The sequence below is a fragment of the Ictidomys tridecemlineatus genome, chromosome 2, assembly GCF_052094955.1.
Source record: "Ictidomys tridecemlineatus isolate mIctTri1 chromosome 2, mIctTri1.hap1, whole genome shotgun sequence".
Taxonomy (NCBI): Eukaryota; Metazoa; Chordata; class Mammalia; order Rodentia; family Sciuridae; genus Ictidomys; species Ictidomys tridecemlineatus.
Genome location: NC_135478.1, coordinates 34,962,894 through 34,986,055, shown reverse-complemented (window position 1 = coordinate 34,986,055; position 23,162 = coordinate 34,962,894). Strand labels below are relative to the sequence as shown.

At 40.1% G+C, this 23,162-nt stretch overlaps 1 protein-coding gene across 1 annotated transcript in view; it reads left to right on the top strand.

Moving 5' to 3' along the window:
* The window catches only part of Rarb (retinoic acid receptor beta), a 707,451-nt gene that overhangs the window by 307,802 nt on the left and 376,487 nt on the right, over nucleotides 1–23,162 (top strand). The window contains 1 exon segment of the mRNA XM_078038286.1: nucleotides 18,155–18,603. Within this exon segment, the coding sequence (XP_077894412.1) occupies nucleotides 18,426–18,603 (178 nt within the window). The 5' untranslated portion in view covers nucleotides 18,155–18,425.

Below are 23,162 nucleotides of genomic sequence, written 5' to 3'. Positions count from 1 at the left end.
GCTCACCCTCTGTGTTTTCATAATGAGCACCTACCTCCCATGAGAGCCTGGAGCAACCCTAAGGAGTTTTTTCCCCCCCATTAGGCTGTAAGATAACATGGGAGGGAGTGGATGGTTTGAGCACGTCTTTCATGATTGTATCCCAATATCCAACGTAAGACAGAAAACATTGCAAACATTCCGGAAACTTGTCCAGCTCATTCCATCATTTGTTAAAATTACAATATCCTTATACCTATCCCCCATTATTTATTCTCATTGCTATTTTCTAGTTTAGAATATTTTCTCTATTCTCTTTTTGTATTAGATTCCACTCACAATGGACGTTTGCCACTCCTCTAATCTGTCTCCCCTAATCTACTCAATTCTTTCTTCAGTAACTTTCAGTCTTCATCTTCCATGCTTTCTGTTCCATCAAGTCTTTTCTGCCTTCCTATGGGGAGGGAAATGAGATCCCTTCCTTCTTTACCCTCTCCCACCACCCCCGCCCCTGCACACATGCTTTATTTGCATTGCTGAAGTTTGTAAAGAGGTTACCCTTCCCTTGTTAGGTGGTGGGCAAGGTTTATTTCTCCCTTGCTTTGTTTCCCCATGGGTTTCTCTCAGTGCTTTGGTCATAGAAGGGGCTCAGAATTGAATTGGAACTGAACTGAATTGAATAAACTCTCCATTTATGAAATAATTTGCTTTAGAGTTGCCAGAATTAAATGGCTACTCCAGTGGCAATATTACTCTAACTCACTAATATCATTTGATCCACTGAGGAGCTAGTTAATTAAGTAGGTGGATTAAAAATATAATCTGCTGGAGGAAGAATGTTTTGGCTGCAACCTGCATACTTCTTTAAAAGAGGGGGGGGGCAAGCATTATGATCTCTAAGCTATAATTCCTTTTGCTCTCCACTCAAAACAGCAATAGGACTCTTTCCACATGACTGTTGATGACTGGTTTAGGAATACCAGGCCATACACCTGTGTGCCAGATGTGCTCTGCAGCCTGTCTGCTACCCCAGCCCATCTGCAAAGCATACCCCATGCTGGCGCCTTTCTATAGGCAAGGGGGCATTGATCCCCAGCCTTTTTACATGATAGGTTCCCTGGTGCTTGCCTGTTTTCCTTAACTTAAAACCCCCTTCATTGAATTTCAATGTCTTGGGTGACCTTTGCCAACACAGGAGGCCTCATTCCATTTGCTTATGGGTGAGTCCACTTTTTTTTTTTTCTCGGCCTGTTTGATTTCTGACACTTTTTTTTTTTTTTACTTGTATCACCAGTTGTGAGAGTGCTATTTGGTCTTCTGTAGCCAAATCAGCACATCAGCATCAATAGTAGTTAATAGATGATCAAATCCTCAGGATTTCCATGAGGTGCCTGCAGAGTGTCATCTGATATTGAATGTAGCTGTAACAGGAATGAATGGGATTCGATAACAAATGGGTCTGCATTGATAGACACTGGGGACAGGATAGCTTTGTGATCTTCTTTGTTTCTGTAAGAATACCCCTGCAACCGAATCCAGCCCATTTCTATGCCAATGTGCTAATAGTTGTGGAATCTCATTCATCTCAACAGAGGCCAGTTAGCCCTGGAATCCCATCTGTTTGAGTGGATGCAGTAAAATGTCATGCAAATGTGGCCATTCATTCACATCACCAGTGAGAGCTTTCTGGCTATTAATTTTCTTAGTTTTAAGTGACTCTAATCACACAGATTCTTGTACCAATTGGGGAGGGGGAAACTATTGAAGTTTTCACTTAATTTTTTATCTTAATTTTTAAAGTGCTTGCCCACAAAGACAGAATTAAATAGTTTGTTGTTTTTTTTTTTTTTTTAAAGAATGCAGACTCTAAATGGAGATGCTCTCAACCCTACAACAGATTTGAAAAATGCCTCAGCCAGTATTTTTTTGAGTCTTTTCTTAGCATAAGATGCCCAAAGCTCTGTTTTGGCCCTGGGGAATTTTTAGGGTAATTTTTTTTTTTCCTGGAAATGCAGTTTAAGCAATAGACAAACAGGCTGAGTGATAACTAGAACAGGGCTAAAAGAGGTGCTGTCTCTTGCAGATTGCTGCAGTGACACAATAGTTAAGAATGTGGCAGGCCTTTCATTGAAGCTCCTGGCTAGCTGGACAGCTGGAATGCCAGAGCCAGGTCTGACTGGAGATCACAGTAAACACTTGTAAAACCTCAGGGGAAATAAGGATCGTTTTCATACATTTGTCATCTTCTTAAGAAATTTCCTAAATTGATTTCAAAGTCAATAAATTGGAACTTTGAAAAGAATCTATGTGTGTATGTGTGTCTGTCTGTAAATGTACACCTGATACAAACAGAAAGATGGAGACACAATATAGGAAACACGAGTATTTTTAAAAAATAAATATGTTTCTAGGTACGGGTGAATGTGAACTGGTTGAATCAATGAACTCTGCTTGAAACTATCAGGCGTTTTAAGATATTAAGAATGACTGGTGCATCCTAGATTCCAGGCACAGCTGCAAGTACATACACTAACTCATTTGATCTTCATCCCAAGTTGGGTACTGTGGTTCTCATTTTTTAAATTGGGAAACTGAAAGTCAATGAAATAGGGACTTCACCCTTTGCCTCTGAGAGTTACTTTATGGATGTGGCTCAGTTCCTTGAAGAAGAGTTACCTGTATTTGTAAGGTGTGAACTCACAAAGCAATGTGCCTATGGATTTTAACCCAACGCACCAAAACTGATGAAGCAGGCTATTGTTTTGATCCAGATGTCTATAATTTGACACATTCTGAATTAATAACTTTTCTAAGATGTGGAAACTTTTCCAAATAACTTGACTTTGGAAAAAAAGAAAAAGTAACAGTTAAATAAATAACATTTTATCCCTAATTTGATACTTGCACAACTGAAGTTAAATGATTTCAATATAACTTCCTGCTCAAACATAGAAACAACTAAGACACTACCACCCATGCCTGACCAGCCAAAGTTTCAAATAATATTGGTGTATGTCTTTATAAACTTCCCTTCCCCTGTCTTTTTCCTGGGGCTGGAGCTGCTATAATTGGGAGATCACATCACTGCCTCATGCCATATAAAAACCAAACCCATTGTTATAATGGTGTGATTATTTAAATGGTGAACATTTAAAGATACAGTAACTCCATGGCTGAAGTACTTACTGTAACAGTTCCTTAGAAAGGCTTGCTGCTGAACAAGGGCTCATTGCCCCAGGCACATGGCCATCAGGTTTTGCAAAAAGAAAGAACTTTATTGCAAGGACAGTTGACCTGCTAGGAGGCCCAGAGCTGTGGGGGAAAAGTCTCAAATGTGACTCCAAAATTAGCTGGTATTGGGAAATTTGTAGAAGGGGAAAAGGGAGAAACTTGTTGATGAATGATCAGATGCAGAATTTTCCAGTCCTTAGAAGGGCATAGAGCATCATGCCTCTTGACGGGTGGCATTTTCTTTCTTTTTTTTGGGGGGGGGGCGGTTGGGGCATGGTGCTGGTGAGTGTGAGGACAGTCACCATGATCTGTGAAAGAGATTTTTGAGCTTGTGACGTGAGAAGTTCGTTGATCAGACAAGATGGCTTATTCTGTGCATATCCATTCTTGAAATGCCCATTTCAAACTGTGGTTGAGTTGACTCTGGAGGCTTTTCCTGAAAGACAATTAAAGCAGTTGGTTATTTAGGAAATTTATGGCCAGATGTATCCAGGCCTTCACTAATTTCACTTTCCTATGAATTCAGATGGGAATGCGATGGGTCTCAAAAGACGATTCTTGGAGAAGCTATTGAACTGTTCCAGTGGTGCCATTAATGATCAAACTGTCTTTGGAGCTACGACTCTTTTGAATTGCCTTTGTAGCAAGCATTAGTTTATTTGGTAAGGTGGCAGTTCTTCATCCTTGAGACAGATTTTCCTTAAAAAAAAAAGCATTTCAGAAAAAACTTTAGTCAGTAGGAGCAGAGAAAATTTGGGATCAAAAATTGATGTGTAAATATAAAGTCATGATTTTTTTTTTTGTGCTATAATCAATGGCTTTAGTAGTTTCATTATAACAAACAGCCCTGAGTTCAGTGGCTTAACATAGTCTAGGTGTATTTCTCATTGAGGTCACAGTCCAATGCTGGTCAGTAGGAAGGCTTCACTTCACACAACCAGTCAAGGACCAGGCTCCTTCCACATCTAGGTCCCTTCAGGTTCTGTCCCATAAGTGATGCAAGGAAAGCAGCCTGAAGGATTCCTTGGGACTCATCTGTGGGAGCCAGTGGCACTTATCACAGCCACCACCTTCCACCAGCCTGAACTCTGTCTTAGGTCCCCACCCAGTTGCATGGGAGGTTGAGAACTACAGTTCAGCTGTATGATGACTGGCAGGAAAGGGAGATGGGATTGGTGAGAAGATAGCAGTGTCTCTCCCAAATTGACTCCAGTGGTATTTCTTCTCCCTTCCACCCCCATCCCCTCACAAAAAAATATTCTAAAAACATCTTGAGAATTAGTGTCCTAATCTGAATAAATTAGTGAGCCTCTTACCGTGGTGGCTTGGAAGGAAAGGGCCACCTAGAAGTGCATTCTGCTGGACTTCTTATGTTGGTTTTATATTTGATCCATTTTGCATGTGGAGGTGAGCAAAAAGGATCCAGATTTATTCTCCCGCCACTCATTAAATTAAGGGTCTTTCTGAAAAAGAGGGAGGTTGGAGCAAGGTGGAGCCTGGGGGGGGGGGCAGTGGTTCCAATGATGAAATGGAGGCCACACAACAAAACTGCCAACCTTAAGAAGAGGAAAGCACTGGGATAGCCTGAAAAGAAAACAAGTCTTTCCTAAAGGTGGGAGATCAAATTTCATGATTTGAATAAAGTTACAACTTTCCTTTCTCTTCTTGGCATTATCCAGGCTCCGCCCTATAAGGAGTTAAGAGGAGATCATTCAAACACATTTTTATCTTTATTTGAGGGAGATCATCACACTTTTTCTCCTACCACTAAGTCTCTTGAGGCAAATTAAGATAGTAAAGAAAATTAAGCACAAAAAAAGTTAAAAAAAATAAAATAAAATAAAATAACAGCCAGGTATGGTGGGGTACACCTGGAATCCGAGCAGCTCAGGAGGCTGAGACCGGAGGATTGCAAGTTCAAAGCTAGCCTCAGCAATTGAGTGAAGCCTTAAGCAATTTAGCAAGATTCTCTCTCAAAATAAAATATAAAAGGGGCTGGGGATGTGGCTCAATTGTTAAGTGCCTCTGGGTTCAATCCCTGGTGCTAAAAAATAAGAAGAACATGAACCAAATTAGCTACTTTTGTTTCAGACTCTAAAGTTCAAAAAGACATGCAAACCCTGTTTTTTTTTTTCTTGTAATTGTCCCTATCATATACATTCAGATTAAACCACCCTGACATTTTATGTCTCAATTTTGGCAATTTCCAGAGAAGTTCTCATACTACAGATTGTATAAATGACCTTGGATAATTTCCACGTGGCATGGGAGACGCACAGAATAGTCAGACAATATAAATATTTGTTCAAGAACGGTTGTGCATTCCCAACAAAGATACCACCCTGTTGACTTTCCTCTTGGCATTACTTGAGTCCTGGCTTTTGGAGTTCATATCTGTGTAGAACTGGTATCATTTGGCTTCCTCTCTTTCAGCATTGTAGCAATTTTAGTTACCGGTGATGTACATCTTCAAGTTTTTCCTCACAGCCTAACACCACAATATTGGCTTTTCCCTTATGCAAAGAAAAAAAAATTATCTGAGAGAAACTGGCTACTGGCTCCAAGATGTGTGATTTGCCATTGTTTGTGGCTCATATTTTGACTGGGTTCTTTAAGGTTCAGAGGGGGTTAATGTATTAGTTTCTTATTGCTGCTATAACAAATTACCAAAGGATTATCACACAAATGTATTTTTGTACAACTCTGGAAGCCAGAAATCCAAAATCATTTTCACTGGGCTAGAGTTCATATGTCTCCAGGATTTGGTCCTTCCGTGAAGACTCTGTGAAGAATGTTTACTTAACCTTTCCATTTTCCAGTGGCTGCCTGGAGTCTTTGGCTTTGTGCCCCCTGTTCCACCTTCAGAGCACATCCCCCCAATTCTTCTTCCCTCTTCTCATTATCTCTTCTTTAATTAAATCTCCCTTTTCCACCTCCTTATGAAGACCCCTGTGACTACACTGGGTTTACTTGAATAATTCAGTCTAGGATCCTCATTTCAAAAACCATTAACTAATCCAGTCTCAAAGTCCATTTTACCAGTTTAGGTAACATTGTCAGGTTCTAGCAGATAGGAGGACAGGGACACTTTGAGGAGCCATTATTCAATATGTCACAGGTGCTTCTGTCCCACAGAGACCTAAGTCCATGTCCCCTTCTGTAAGTGTAGGACAACACTTACAAGAAGTCAGCACTCCTCCTGCATCACCAGCCTTTCTTCAGAGCCTTCACCGGATCAAAAATGGAAAACTGACATCATTCTCTTCCCACTTTCCTTAGTACAGATTTTCATGCATGTCTCTTTGCAGGCCTAGTTTTCTGCATATGAATATCTTGGTCACTCTTTTTTTTTTTTTTTTCAAAATGAGTCTATTTTAAGTAACAGATGCAAGTTTATAACAAAATGCCTTCCAGGAGATAAAAGCTGTAAAAAGACATTAAAAATCCTGAATATAAGAATTTAAGAGAATGCATAAGAGGTGAAGGAGGAGGAAAGGAAGTTTTCAGAAGAGGCGTGAAGGACAAGAGTTTTATGGGCCTGTGAGTGATGAGGACCCCAGCCTAATCCTGACTGAGTCCCTGGACATGGGAGCCCATCCAAGAGAAATGGCTGCATGGTGCCCAGTGGGAGGCTGGACCCTATGCCTAGAGGCCAAGGCAGCCAGACACAAGGCAATCTGGCTTCTGTCCTTGGCACGTATTAGTAGAATCTAGGCCCATCCCCAGAGATTGGTCGGTTGGTTGGCGTGTGAATGTATGTATGTACCTACTTCTCTTTTTAAATTATTAGGATATAATTCAAATTATAAACAAATACAATTTAGTGGCTTTTGATAAATTCAATTCAGTGGCTTTTCGTATATTCACAAAGTTGTGCCACCATCGTCACTGTCTAATTGCAGAATATTTTTATAACTCCAAAGAAGAAACTTTTTACCCATTAGCAATCACTCTCTGTTTGTTCCTCCTTCCAATCCCTGAGAACCAAAATGTACTTTCTGTAAGGAGATTTGCCTGTGTGGGACATTTCCTATCAATGGAATCATATACTAAGTGGCCTTTTATATCTGGTTCCTAGCATAATGGCATAATTATAGCATAATGTTTTCAAGGTTTACGTTGCAGCATGCATCACTACTGCATTCATGCTTTAGGGTCAAATGATTTTCTATAGTTTGGATAAACCATATTTTGCCTGTTGACCAACTGATGGATGTTTGATTGTTTCTACTTTTTGGATATCAGAAATAATGCTGCTATGAACATTTGTGTCCAAGATTTTGTTATCATTTTTTTCTTTCTTTTTTTTTTTTGGTGGTTCTGGGGATTGAACCCAGGGCCTTATGCAAGCACATTACCAACTGAGCTATATCCCCAGCCCTATGCCAAAGATTTTGTATGGCTTTTTTTTTTTTAATCACCTGGAGTAAAAACCTAGGAGTGGAATTATTGGGCCATGTACTAACTTTATATTTAACACTTTGGAGGAACTGTCAAACTATTTTCCAAAGTGGCTGCAACATTGGACTTGTCACCAGCAATGTTGAAATGTTCCAGTGTCCATACATGTCTCCAACAACTGCTATTCTCTTTTTTTCTTACAACCCACCACCGTGGTTTAGACTGTATGAAACCCCAGGTTTTATGTATAACCCTGAAATAGAGAGAAGACCCTAATAATAACAGAATGAATTCCCTGAAATTTGATAGTATCAGGAGTTAGAGTCTGATCAAATCTAGTTTAAAGAAAATACAGAAAGTAAGCATTTCTTTCACACCTTAAAAAAAAATGTATTTGACTGGTCTTGCCTTGCCTGTGTAGTATCATAGTTCTAACGCAGAGCTTTCCAGTCTTTTCTTATTCCATGTTATACAGACATTAATAAAGTTCACATGGCCCAAGTTGGGAACCGTCTGCTAATGGATGAATGTAGTGAGCCCAGGACTCTGTTCTCCCTCCCTCACTCTCAGGCCCTGCCAAGCCACTAGAGATTGGGGAGATCAAAGTCACAGGCATCTATTTGAATCCATTTTCTGGAACCAATTAGAGAGCTCTATTGTACTAAATTCAGCTCTGATGTTTCTTTTGACTACAGGAGGTAAAGGTAATGGAGAATGTAAAGAACATTCAAGAAAAGACCTGAGCTATGGTAATTTGTCTGGCTATAAGGCTTGTTCTCAAGGTGCCTAACAGTGTGACACATTATTTCCCAAACTGGCACTGATCCCTCTCCAAGAGAGCCTAGTATGGTCCAAGAAGTATGGACCAAGCTACAATGACTACAGACAGAGGTAGTAGGTCAGGGCTGTGTGATGATAGTTCCAGATTGCCAATCCAGATTGACGGGAAACATACAGCTAGGTCTTGGGAGTACAAGGATGAGGTTCAGCCACTGAGGAGAGAACATCTGATAAGTTTTGGCCTCAGCAAGATGGTGCTAGGTAACTGGGCATAGCAGTGCAGCCCTGTAATCCTAGCAGCTCAGGAGGCTGAAAAAGGAGGATTACAAGTTCAAAGCCAGCCTCAACAAAAGCGAAGTGACAAGCAACTCAGTGACACCCTGTCTCTGAATAAAATAGAAAATAGGGCTGGGGATGTGGCTCAGTGGTCGAGTGCCTCTGAGTTCAATCCCAAAATAGGTTCTGGGGAGGAAGGAAAGGGAAGTTGGTCAGGTGGTAATGAATCCTAGTGAGATTGAGTCCAAACATTGCTCATAGCCCAGGGGATACTGAACAGCAAGATGAATTTGATGTTCTGCTTGCCAACACCAGAATCCCCTAAGGTGCCCTTAACCTGGTTCATGCAGGGGAGGAGACGAGCATTAGTACCAAAGCTGGAATAGACCTGAAGTGGGTTTATGTGACACATGTGTTCATTGCCCAGAGATTCTGCAGCAGCTTTGACAGCCCCTATTCCTTATTAAACTGGAAACCATGTGTCCATCTCATTTATTCAAACCAAACACACCTTGGAAATTCTTGCAGTTCTGTTGTCTTGATTTTGTGAATGCGAGTATGTTGCAAAAACTACATTGACAGCTAGATCTTACTTTCTCGGATACATAAGCTCCCCCATAATATAAACATGCTTTAATATTTAAACAACATTATATTCTTGTTATTTAAATTCACTGTTTGGGGAGCCCTATTATGACTTCATTTTATGAATTTCCTTTTCTAAACTGAATAAACAAAGATGCCATAAGTTAATTTTTAAATGAAAATGGATATGCACCCACACTGAGTTGATTTGACTGTAGCAAGATCTGCTGTTTGACTGTATACTCTCCATGTTAAAATTATAAATTTTAAGGGGCTATGAACCTTTATTTAGCTGTCTTCCAGCACTGTACCATTCATAAATGGACACTAAATTTCACTTGATAACTTTGTGTAAATCTTAATCTTCACATGCAAGTTGACAGTCTATCAGTGGTCTATAGCCACAGTTGACTGAAGACTGGTTATCTTGTCCTACCAAAAGTTGGAGAGTTAAGTACTGGATTAGCAAAGATTTTCTGGGATCTAAGATGAGAGAGATAATTTGGGTGTTTATTGTTAAGGAAGAAAGAGAAAATACAAAACAGTCTGAACTTGGGAAACTTAGACCTCACAAAACCCAAAATGCTTTTCTTGACCCTACAGGTAACCCTAGAAGCATATTTGTAGCTACTGTGACTTGTTTGATTTGTATCTATCCATACCTAGGTTCTCTGTCCTGGTGTCTCTGGTTCACATCTGGTTTCCTAACCCCTGGATTCTGCTTCAACTTTTTTGTTTATCTCTCCATTTTTATGCCAGTTTTATCTATCTTTATTGGTGTTCTGGACACTCATAACCAATAAATAGCAAAACTAATGGGATAAGTGGGTCACTATGCAGGTAGAGGCTTTAGTAGGCAAACTTCTAGACTACCGCACAGGCCACTCACCTGCCTGGAGATGGCTGGCTTTTCCTTCAAAGTGAATCCCTTGTCTGTCATTCTGCTTGGCTTGACAGAATTCCATGATACAAAGTATGGAGAGCATTGAATGTTGTCTGGAAATTGCCTGGCACTGTCTTTTCTCAAAAACAATTAAGGTACTAGCAGAAATTAATCCATTATATACTCTATATTTTATGTTTTGGAATTATGTGAAGAGAGTTTAGGTGAAACATGTCTCTTTGGGATATGTATGCAATGCTGGCATGTATAATAACTTTGAGTTAAGTGTTGATACCCTAAACACTCATATTTATATCACTGCTTCTGCAATTTATAGAACTAAAATCTTAGACTTTTATACATTCTCATGTATATGTATTTCTGCCTATTTTTCTGAAAGTTCTATTTTTACTTTGTGATTCTTTAACAGATTGAATCTAATAAAAAATGGCCTAAAAAGGAATAGAAAGACATTCTGTATATGCTTCCAAAAAAAAAAAAGAATCTTTAATAAGTCCAATGACCTCTCCTGATATAAAGAACAGTATTCAGATTTCATTCTGTGCTTACATGGAGGTCTAAGAGATTCCTTTGAATGAATTATCCCCTCTAAACCACACCACCCTCTCCTATTGCCTTCATTCCTAAATAAAAGGTAAAAGATGGATCATTTTGGTCAAATTTAAAATTTTCCATTGTGGCTTCTCTTTGGTTTAAGTTAAACATTTTTTTGGGGGGGGGGCAACATTTGTGATGAGGATATTGAATAGAAGAAAGAATGCAAAACCACCAGGCAGGCAAACCTGACTTCTTTTACAGCCATGTTTCTTTTCTGACAGAAACAGCAGCAAAAGCAACTGACAGAATTTGTGCTGAGCTTGGCGTTTTTGCTAAAAACAGGTATTTGGCTGAATGCATTTGAAATATTTTAAATAAATAGGGAGGTTTGAGCTAAAGTACATTGGAGGAAGAGGCAATATTCATGGAGTATGTGTTGAAGCAAAGATTTCCCCAAAACCAAGTTCTAAATCAGCCAACGACATAAAGGAACATTTCGGTAGTACATCACAAGACGTTTAAAAATTTATCTTTTTTTACTTCCTGATTTTTGTGTTAGTCACATCAGCCCTGTTGCCTGTGAATTGCAGTAGGAGAAAATGAATGAAGCATCTTCTCTCGATATCTTGTTGATTGCTTGGATTACACTTGAATTTAAAATCTCACTCCTCACCGTGCTTGAGTGTCTGGTTTCTGTGTCTTTAGCCAGGCTCTAAGGATGAAGTCCTTGTTCCAAGTTGGAATCTTCAAGAAAGCATGAATCAAGTTATCACATGAAATGACTTTCCTTAGTATCCAATATGCTTGCAGGTACCTGGCTAAGGCAGGTCACAACTCGCCTTTAATATTTATTCATATAAGGTATGTGACACAGCCCCATGGCCTGAGCATGGTGGCTGGTCAAATCTTACTTTCGTTCAGTTTCAGATTGGGGCCATTTCTGTCTTTCCCTTGCTGCATGGGATTAACAAATCGGTCATCACTGACCATATCACAACAGCAATCTTGAATGAATTCTTTCCTCATAGTTACATTATTCTTTAACTCCCTTTTTACAGGCAGAATTGAAGTCTGAAAGAGTAAGGAACAACCAGGTCTAGATTTTCCAAACTTATTCGGCTACAGATCACTTTTTTTTTTCCTTCCATTTTATAAACTTCAAATGAAATCTAATGGATTAAAGACATGCACTTTTCCCATTCTCACTTATTAAAATAATGGGAACGGGTAGGTAAGAAGTATAAATCATCAAAGATAACACAAATGACGCAGTTGTAGGGGACAATAAGGCAAGACACTGAAGACAGCGGGAAACAGATTTATTTGGCTGCAGCCAGGTTCAGAGGGTAAAGCTTTTGCTGTAATTGATCGATCCCCCTGAATCCCAAGTTCAAGCAGTTTCAGAACCTTATACCCAGTGTACAAGCTGGGCAAGTTAAGGCTTCAAGGACTGCTCCTGAGAAGGGGAGAACTTCTTCTCCTCTCCATGCCAGCTGTTACCATGGAACCAAATTAGTAACATCTTCTCTTTTTGAAATGTAAACATCTCTGTGAAGCTCTGGCCCAAGGCCAGAGGCCTTGTTAAAGGATCTCTCTTTCTTATCACACTTTGCATTTGGGAACACACTTATACAAACTATCATATACATTGTTACTATACTAGATAGTCCATAAATGTTTGTAAAAAACTTGTAAAGGGGTGTTCAGCACCTGGAGTGCTGATCTCTTTCACGCCCAGGGGGCCAAGTAAGATAGAGCCACAGGAAATAGGAAGCTTAACTACATTGAACTCTTTTGTAGAGATTCTTTGGCTGGTAATCCTAAAGTCAATTATGATGAAGATTTCCAGAGAAGTTTAATTAAGATTTTCTATGGAGGAGGGGGCACCATTACAATGCTAATCATACGCAAGAGATGGTAGCAACTTTGAAGAGGGAAAGTAGGTGTGCAGTGGTGAATGAATGAGCAAAGTGCAGAAAGCCCATGGCTAAGTGTCTAAAGAATGAGATAAAAGGGAGGAGCAAGAATGTAAGAGCTTCTTAGCCAGTCCCAGAGAGTAAAAGCATCAGACATCTTGAAAACTGGAAGTAATGACAAAGAAAGTTGGTTATCTGTTCTGAACAAGGAACAATTAAATCTGTCCATCTGATGGTCACTGTGACCCACCCTTGGTAAAAAAGATAAGTCTACTCCCTGAAGAAACTGAACCAGTAGGGTTCCTGGATACGAGGCATGAACACAGAATGTGAGGTGGCAATCGGTGGAAAACAGCAAGAAGAAATGGAAGGCTGCATATTTGATAATAAGTCCATCAGCAACCCCAGCCTCATTCATCCAGTCAACTACCAGAAGCTTTTCAATAAATAGCATTTGTTCCTTCCTTCTCACTCCGGGCAGATGTTTAGAAATTTATCAAAAGTGCTATCAGGGTCACCCCCACACGCACGCATGCACACACATGAAAAAGAAGTCATAAATCTGACATTGGAGAGTTCCACGAAGTAGTATCCCAATTTGACCACTTTCTCCTGAAACTCATTTGAAAAGGCCTGATTGTGAAAACAGAGGTTGTAATAAGCTTTCGCTTTTGAATATGAGTGTATAAGGCTAAAGAATTTGATACATGATACATTAGAAGTTTATCTGGTCAGAAGATAAATAAATGAAAAATGAAGGGAAACAGTCAATGTAGTGAGCAGAATAGAACATAATAGTATAATTAAAACTAATTATACTCAGCTGGGCACTGTGGCTCATGCTTGAAATCCAGTGGCTCCGGAGGCTGAGGCAGGAGAATCACCAGTTCAAAGCCAGCCTCGGCAAGTTAGGGAAGCCCTGTCTCAAAAGAAGAAAATTTTAAAAGGGGCTGGGAGTGTGGCTCAGTGGTGATGTGTAAAGAGCTAGATCATATTCCTAGCACACAATGAAAGATAAAAAGAAAATTTTTGCAAGATTATAAAAAAAAGATGCTAAGTCTATTATCTGGAAATTGAGATACAAGTGATGATGGCAACAACAAAAATCCCAGCTAAAATAGTTGCAAATAGTGGGCTTCCAGGGAGAGGGCTGAAGGACTGGGAAAGGCAGAGAGAGCGGGTTCTGTGTCAGTTGGAAAGAGGGGGCCAGCCAACCACAGCCCCTGGGTCAAGTTCAGCTGGCTGGCTGTTTTTTGTAAGCAATGTTCTATTGGAGGAGAGCCAGGCCCACTCATTTATGGATTGTCTGTGGCACCTTTTGTGCCATAAGTAGTTGCGACAAGAGCAGAATTGAGCAATTGTGTCAAAGAATGTATGGCCCGAGATCTACAATATTTCCTTTCTAGCCCTTTACAGAAGAAATTTGCCAACTTCTCGCCCAGAGCCGTGGTTCTCAAGTTGTGGCTGCCTCCAGATCCTCTGGAGGACACAGATTGCTGGGCTCATCCCAGAGTTCCATTTACTCAGTCTCTTGGGTGGGTCTTGGAGAATTTGACTGCATAATAAATTTCTAGATGATTACGGATGCTGCCAGCTTACGGACCCACTTTGAGAACCACTGGTCTAAAGGGACTATCTGATTATTTTTAATGGTGTAGAAGTATCATGCCGATAAAATGAATTTTAAAAGGTGAGAAGTAGAAGATTCAGAAGTATGTATATAACTAAAGTAACACAAAGATGACTTCTGAATGACATTTAATGGCTTTTAAATGCTGATGGAATTTTTTTTTAATTTTTAAATTGTGGACACAATAACTTTATTTTATTTATTTATTTTTATGTGGTGTTGAGGATGGAATCCAGTGCCCCATAAGTGCTAGGCAAGCAATCTACCACTGAGCCACAACCCCAGCCCCCGCCACTATAGCACTACTTTCTGTCTGGCATCTTATTTATCAAAGGTAGATTATTGCATAACAGTATCAACAATACACGGTTATTTAAAAATCCTTTTTACTTTGTTCATCTAAAACATTATTTAAAAAAAAATTCCCTCTAGTTAGTATGTTCTTACAAAACGCTTGTATTCTGGACACTGCAGTTGGAGAAACTTAATTTAAATCCCACTCCTCTTCAGCTGACCCCTTTAACAGATGAGGAAACTGATACTGAAGAAACTCATGGGTGGTAGATCCTGGACCTCCCGACCCTACCCACTTCCTTCCCCTCTTCCACCCACCTCCTGTTTGCTTTGCCTTCTGTGGTGAGGGAAAGAACCCCAAATGAGCCCAGACTCCAATCAAGCATAACCCACAAAAAAAAAAAAAAAAAAAAAAAAAAAAGAGCCCTGGTAATACCAGTAACCATCTTTGTTTCTAAAAGCCCCAAACAAAGGGAATTCTCTGCTTCCAGGAATAGCCTTAATCAGTCACATATGTGAACACAGACCCAGTGGCCCGCTCAGTCTTCCACAGACATAACAGGATTTTCCCAACACATTGATTTTTTTTTCTTTTGCCTATTATCAGTATAAGTAGCTTGTTTTTGTTGTTGTTGTTTTAATTTTATCTTTTTAAGATCCCAGTCATGATACCAGACCTTTCAACTTAGCAGGCAGGATGCTGACAATCTGTAGCTTTTGAAAGCAAAGAGAAATCTAGGATTATTGAGTGTAGAAAGAGTCCCTGGTTGGTTAAAAAAAAAAAAAAAGAAAAAAACAAAACAAACAAACAGCTTTAAAAATCCCAGAATTGTGCCCTGCGGGGGTGGGTCTGCTGAACTGTCAGTTCCACCCGTTAATGAGGTAGTTTGTCAAATGCAGATAGAAAAGACCACTTATAACAATGCTGGGCTTTGTGTGGGATTTAAAAATCAAATTGAGTGGAAATGCAGCAAATAGTAAATGGCATTGCTTATTTTCTAATTAATTTGCAACAAACTACAAAATAAAAGTATTAAAATGTGGGATGGGGTCTGCTTTTTTAGGAGACAAAGCACCCAAAGCATTTACCTCTGAGATAAAATGGATGCACAATCGATTATCTTTCCTGCCTTTGGAGAAATAAATTATGTCTTGAAAGTCTGAAAGGGATGTTGGTATTTTGGGTGGAACACCACTTTTGGAATCAACTGTTACGTAAGCCAGCTGGGAATGTGGTCTGCGTTGTGAGGTTCAGCAGAGCTCTGGGGAGCCTGAGACCATGGGATCCACTGTTGACAGTGTTCTTCTTAATGTCAATAAGCTGGAGATTCAAGGCCCCGGGGCAGATGTCATCTATAGGGGGACAGAAGCTGACCTCCCCAATGCTCCAGAGCCTTTCCTCTGTAAGTTACAACCAGGGCCATGCGGGCATCTGATGTTTATAAGCACAGCCCTTGAAAGGGAGAAGCATCCACACCCAAATTCAAATTCTAACCCAGCCACAGGCTGACTCTGCGACATTGCAGAGATGTGACTTAAACTCACACAGATTTAGTTTTCTCCTCTGGAAAATAAGAATAAGAGATATCTATAAGCCTACTCTAAGGGCTAGAGCTTAGAGCTTTTAAATAGACTATTTGACATGTGGAAAAGAGCAAATGGAAGTTCCTATCGATGAGAACACTTTATCAAACTGGCTCACTTCACAAACTGAGGAATCAGTAATGACTCCTTGTTTTCACACTTTATCCAGATCCCACTTTTTCTCATTTCCCTGACATCAACCTAATATTCTTTTCCTAGGACTACTGAGATGTGCTCTCCTTCCTCTCCTAGCCCCAAAGCCTCTGGTCTATACCAGAGCCGCACTCTCAGAAGCAACCACCAATGAGATAGATAACATATGTATGAATGAATAGCAAACTTTTACCTAGTGCTTCTTATGTACCAGGCTTTGTTCTTCTGTAGCATTACCTCTTTTAATCCTTACAATAAACCTCGGAAGTAACTTCTATAGTTATCCTCATGATGCAGAACAAAATGACACCTTAAGAGGTCAGTTTTTTAAGGTGCGGAATCGTGATTTGAACCTAAGAAGTCTGGCTTTAGAATCATGCTCCTAACAATTGCTTTTTTGCTAGCCTTGAGGTATTGTTCTTATTCAGTGCCACGAGGGTCTATCCAGAGTTTGCCATTCAGTGGAATCCAGAGTTGGGAAGCTCTTGCTGAATATTGATTATTGAAAGCAAGGTTAGCATGTGAAATCCATAGCCTGGCCACCCTAGAATGTATTTTAGGCTTTTATCCATTTTGAATTTCAAGGAATCCTAGGTGTTGAGTATCTCTGGAATGTCCTTTGTGGGCAGTTTTAGACTAACAGGATCTTAATCAGGAGTTGTTAAAACTAGAAACTCCATGTGGACAGGAACCACATCAGTGTTCTTCCACATTATAGATCTCTGGCCACTACATTAGCACCTGGGACATGATAGTAAATTGAGATTTGATTGATGGATGGGTGATTGGATAGACAACAAAGGAGTGAACAATGGTTGTACCGGTCAGTGGATGGATGGTGTTCTTACAAGAAAGTCATATTTGTTAATAATAAAGCCAGCACGGTGGTGCAGGCCTGTAATCCCAGCAGCTCGGGAAGCTGAGGCAGAAGGATCACAAGTTAAGCCACCCTCAGCAACTTAGTGAGGCCCTAAGAAATTTAGTGAGACTCTGTCTCTAAATAAAATACAAAAAAATGGCTGGGTATTTTTTGGCCAGTGGTTAAGCACCCCTGGGTTCAATCAATCCCCAGTACCAAGAAACACAACAAAACAGTGCTTCCCACTTTGCATTAGATTATACTGTACTTTTCTCCAATAATTATATTTATTTTGTTGGGTATCTCATTTGCAATGGCTGTTTTATAATCCAAAGTAGATCACATAAAATATATACATCTTGGAGGCATATAGGTCAGAATAGCAGTAAACAATCAATTTCCCTAAAGAACGGGACAGACATTTCATTCATTCAATGGTATTTATCTAGTGTTCATCCTCTGTCAGGTGCTTTTACAGGATCTTGAGGCATAACTGTTAACAAAACAGAGAACCACTTTGAGTGCCTGCTAATGGGAAGACAGACAAAAACAAATACTCCCACATATAATGTGTCAAGTAGTTGAAGAGCTATGAAGAAAAATTTAGCAGGTTGAGTGGTACCATAGGGTATGAGAGGAGTGGGGATTTTTGCTATCCAATATAAGATGATCAGTTATTTTTTAAATTATGGAATTGTAGGGCTGGGGTTGTGCCTCAGAGGTAGAGTAGTCGCCTAGCACGTATGAGGCCCTGGGTTCGATCCTCAGCACTATATAAAAAACAAATGAATAAAACAAAGGTATTGGGTCCAACTACACCTAAAAAATAAATTAAAAATTTATGGAATTGTAGAAGTTTTATTCTATGTTAGAATGTGAGAATTTAATAAAATTAAAACTGCAAAAGAGTGTAGAGAAACAAGCAATTCAGAGATCTGAATTAATATTAGGGGTTTTTGCATAATTACTCAATAAAGACAAATATTTTGATTTGTGATATATATATATAATTATTTTTCTTACAGGATTTACTGCCCTGGAATTTGAAGGTGCTTGTGTCTCCCCAGCCTTAAACTGAGAAGCTGAGCAAAAGTGGCATCCTTCTTGCGAACAGAATAGCAAAATGAGAGGTGGAGAAACCACCCCGGGAAGAAGCCAGGTTATTGATTGAACTGAACTGTCTTGTCTTTGGCTCAGAATACAACTCGGCCTCAGTTCCTGTCCTGTGTTTACCTCCCTCCAGTTGGGACTGGAGTGATGTCTTCCTGCCCCAGAGCACCTTTCATTCTGTGAAACATGACCACCAGTAGCCACGCATGCCCTGTCCCGGCTGTGAATGGACACATGGCTCACTATCCAGCCACCCCCTACCCATTGCTCTTTCCACCTGTCATTGGAGGACTCTCCCTGCCTCCCCTCCATGGTCTTCACGGCCACCCTCCACCAAGTGGGTGCAGCACCCCATCGCCAGCAAGTAAGTACCGCTGCCATTTATCCTCTTGATTAAATGAATGAGCCTGAGAAAGCAGGATGGTTGGTATTGAGGCTAAGCTCTTACTTCGTCTGGTGTTGGTTTCTCTTGGTATGGAATTCTACCTTTAGTTCTATGGGAAGAAATATGCTTTGAACCAGATAAATGGTGAATTTTTGAATTTGGTACATTCTAAGCTGCTTTGGTATTTTGCTCTATTTGTCAAGTGCAAATGCAAACATCGATCAGCAGCTGTGACTAATATAGTGACTAATAACGTGAACTTGAATTAGAAGATGACACTGTAAAAATCGCTACTGACACTGCTAGAATTCGAATCTTCTTCTTCACCATGCTCAGGTAATATCTGCCAATTGCTGTCCATGCCCCACAGAACTTTGCCATCAATTCAGACCACATTGAGCATTTTCACCATCCTTGAGTTTGGATTTTGTGCTAAGCTGTTTCTTACCCCAGATCTTCTCTCAAATTGGGTATGCAAAGTACTATAAATTAAGAGAATTCTTCAAGACCAATGGGCTTCACCATATTGTGCATCTTAAAATAAAAATTAAAAAAAAAAGAACGTCCTTCCTATTTTGCACACGCCATTGTAGCCAGTGAGTGCTTTCAGCATTTAGGAAGTTCTCACGGTGGCCTCTGGGGGTAAAAAGCATAGTGACTCATCAGAGCTGTGTTCACTGCATGTTCCTGAGTTTTTCCTGGTTTGTAGCATGACTGGAGCCCCGCATAGCTTTTGCTGGTGACATTTCACATGCTACTGCTTTCTAAGGATTTTTCCCCAATATTGGTTTATTACTTAAAAGTTCATCTTTTGAATTTCTGCCTTAATTTTCTGTACTGTACTCTTTATGCCCTAGCTTTTTCCTCTGAATACATCCTTAGCTCATAGGGAGGAAGAATCCTGTTCCACCTAAGTAGGACCCTTTAACTATTGATGCAGTTCCTTAAAAAAATAGTAGGGCCAACGGATGGACAGACTTTCACTACAGGGATGTCAATCGCCTTCTTATATGATCAGGCTTGGTAAATACTCATTTTCCTTCTTGGAATGACCTGATTATAATTTATCCCTTCAGTGTTTTGAATTTCTGGCCTGAGTATGGAACCAATAAAGTCTTTGAAGTTGCATAATGACCTTCTCCCATGCTTCTGAAGTTCAGATTAAAAGTAAATGTCAGTTAAATGGCTTCTAAGCTTCAGAGAGTTGGAAAGAGTATGTGCCTCTAAAAATACCTTGCTGATCCAAGTGCCAATTCAAAACCCTGTACGTTCACCAATACACAGTGACATAATGGAGTTACTTTCAGCCCACCGAGGGGTTCTCTAGGATTGTTAAAGTTGTGACAAGTCACCCAAGAGCATCACTATCTCATTCCATAGCTCAGCCATCCAGATAGAAGGAATATTCTAACATGCTTCTTTTCTCATGTCGGAAGTATCTATTGTAGGTGTCAGTCAAGGAGTAAAGACATGAGTATAATTCCCCTCCTGGGCGATCCATTCCAGAAGATTAGAAACTCTTAGGTAGCCTGTGACCCCAAGGTGCCCAAAAGCAAATCCTAATGATTTGGGGCTACTTTAGCTACTGATATTAAGGAAAATGCAGGTCACAGTAAATGGAGGGATGGTTGCAATCTTTATGCTGAGCTGCATCCCTGAACACGGGAACAGGCTTTCAATATACAAACCCCTCACCCATCTGCTTGCAGTTATCTTTAGATTCAGGAATTCTATCGAGCAGTACTTGACAAACTACATCCTGGAGGCCAAATCCAACTCACCCTCTTATTTTGTAAATAAAGTTGTATTGGAATATGGCCACTTCTTTGATGGCATATTGGCTGTAGCTGCTTCTGAGTTACAAGAAGACGTTCAAGCCCACAAATCCTAAAATATTTACTGCTTCCCTTTATAAACAAAGTTTGTTGACTCCTGCTATGGACATATGACCATTGACATGAGAGTCAAATCATCCCGAATCTAGCCCAGGCTCTGCAACTGGTGATGTTAGTTGTGGTGCCTTCTTCCCGTCTTGAGTTTCTAGAGCTCAGTGTGTACCCTGCAGGAGCTGGGATATATCACATCTGAGTCTCCATTCTTTTTCATTGTTCATTCATTTATTTGGTACTAGGACTGTGCCCAGGGGTGATTTACCCTAATCTGTATCCCCAGACCTTTCTATTATTTGATTTTGGGACAGATTCTCTCTAAGCAACTTAGAGCCTCACAGTTTCTGAAGTTGATCTCAAGTTTGTGATCCCTGTCTCAGCCCCACAAGTCACGGGGACCACAGCCGCCATGTACCCCCATACCCTACTTCCATTCATTTCTAAATACAAGGCAATATTTTTGTTTCAGTTACCAACAGTACACATGATGCTATTACTACTAAGTTGAACCAAAATGCTGTTGCCATATTTGTAGGTCAGAATTGGTCAGATATTGGCAATTGCCTATGATTCAATCTGTGGAAGGAGAAGGGCTGAAGTTAAAAGAGTGTGTGTGTGTGTGTGGGTGTGTGTGTTAAATAACTAAAGACAGGTTTTCTTAGGCCTTTCTGAATAACTGCATTTGAAAGGTAGTTGAGGAAGGAGCAGAAAAATCAGTGGATACAGAAAGTTCAGGCTGGGAACCTCAAAGCTGGCTGACTTCATTCCCTAATACTTTGTTTTATTATTTCTTGCTACAGTCAAAGCACATGACAGCTGCTCAGATGAAATTCATTAAAGGAAGCCACTGTTAAGAGGTCTGTTAGTTGGCCTTCAAAGAGGGAATTGTCTTTATTAAAGCCTGTTTCTTAGATACTAGAAGAAGGGTGAAGTCTTAAAAGTTACCCACAGACTTTCTCTTGGCTTAAAAGTAAACTGAAAGTTTTATTGATGTACTGAAATTAGTTCGAGAAGTAGCCAAATGCCATAAATCCTCAATAATGACACAAATACTTGGGTGGAATAGGTGGCAATTACAGACTAAAAAGGGAACAGACATCTTGGGCAATGACTCCATAAAGAGATTCATGTCATTGAACTATGAGATTTGCTGGTGTTTTTCCCACAATCTATACACATCTGTATTCTGCAGCTCAGCCAGAAAGAATAAATTCTCCTGCCCCGGTAATGAGGTTCTGTCAGCACCACATAATTGTGAAGACTCAAAACCTTTCTACCTCAAAATCAAGTGAGAACAATTTCCAGAGTAGCTACTGATGTTACACCTGCTCTTAGACCAGAACCTACAGCCAAATGAACTCTGTACATCTAACTTCTCTCTGCCTATAGTACAATGTCCCCTTTTGCACATCTAAAGATGTCCTTGACTCTACCTCTAGGTTACAGTTATGTCACCTTTCTGAATTTGTTTTTACCAACTACGAAATATTTTTTTTTAAATTTATAGGATAGCATTTTATAACAATCATTTAATTCTTTTGAGGATGAAATAGGGGATAAATTAGAAACTATACTTGTCATCAGAAGGGTTACAACCAGATAATCTCCAAGATCTTTCCAACTCCACAGGTGATGATTCTGTGTCACTTAGATCTTTTCTTGGTCCCATGCCTCTCCCAATCAGACAACTCAGTTTGCACCATTGGTGGTCCCTGTTCTTTCAGAGCATGGAGTATTTTGCTGTTGGTATGACCCTGTGCAATTCATAGGGAAAGATCTCATCCCTTTTCTTAAAGTCAACTTTCTAGAATCTTCTACCTCAAGTTAAAAAGAAAATATTTGTGGGAGAGACGTGAACTTGAAATCATCTTCTATGTGTGCCTGTCCTTGTTTCTGCATTCTGACAACTTTAAAAGCGTAGAGTCTTTACAAGCTGATAATGTGGGAAGCATATGATAAAAGACTGAGTTAACATGCGTAATAAGGAAAAACTAGAATGCTTTGAGCTCCTCCTGGATCAACCAGAGTGCACGGAATGTATATCATGATTTTTGTAGATCCCTTATGACTTTGCCATCAGGCCATGAGCAAAAGTCCTATTTCGCCGATAAAGACCACGAGGCTTAGAGAAAGTAGAATGCTTACACAGCCTGTTAACGTTGGAGTCCAATTCCAAAGCCAGCTCTCAGGACCCCAGAGTGCATGTCTCTCCGGCTGTGGTAGGCAGTGAGGCCAAGTTAACCCTTAGATAATCCACAGCTCCACCAGGGACTTCTTTCCCATGATGCTTCAGGGAGTCCTTGGAGATGATGGACATTTAAGGGACCTTGCAACCTCTTCAGTTGCACCAACTACTGTGGGAGCCGCTATAATTTTTCATCAGAATGGGGCCTTCAGGGTGGAGCCCACAGTGAGGGCGCTGCTGCAGATGCTTCTGGGGGTGGGGGTGAGGGTGACTTCCAGTCGGAGCACAGTCTGATAAGTTATGCCGGGGAACACTCAAGATTTTATGTTCCAGGGTTCTCTGAAAGTTGGACAACTGTCCGTCTGTCTCTCTTTATGTTCCTTGCATGGCTGCCTGTTCTGTTTTATTGCTGCACATGTGTTTTTTTATAGGTTGTTACAAGCTGGAAAATATTGTTAAGCATT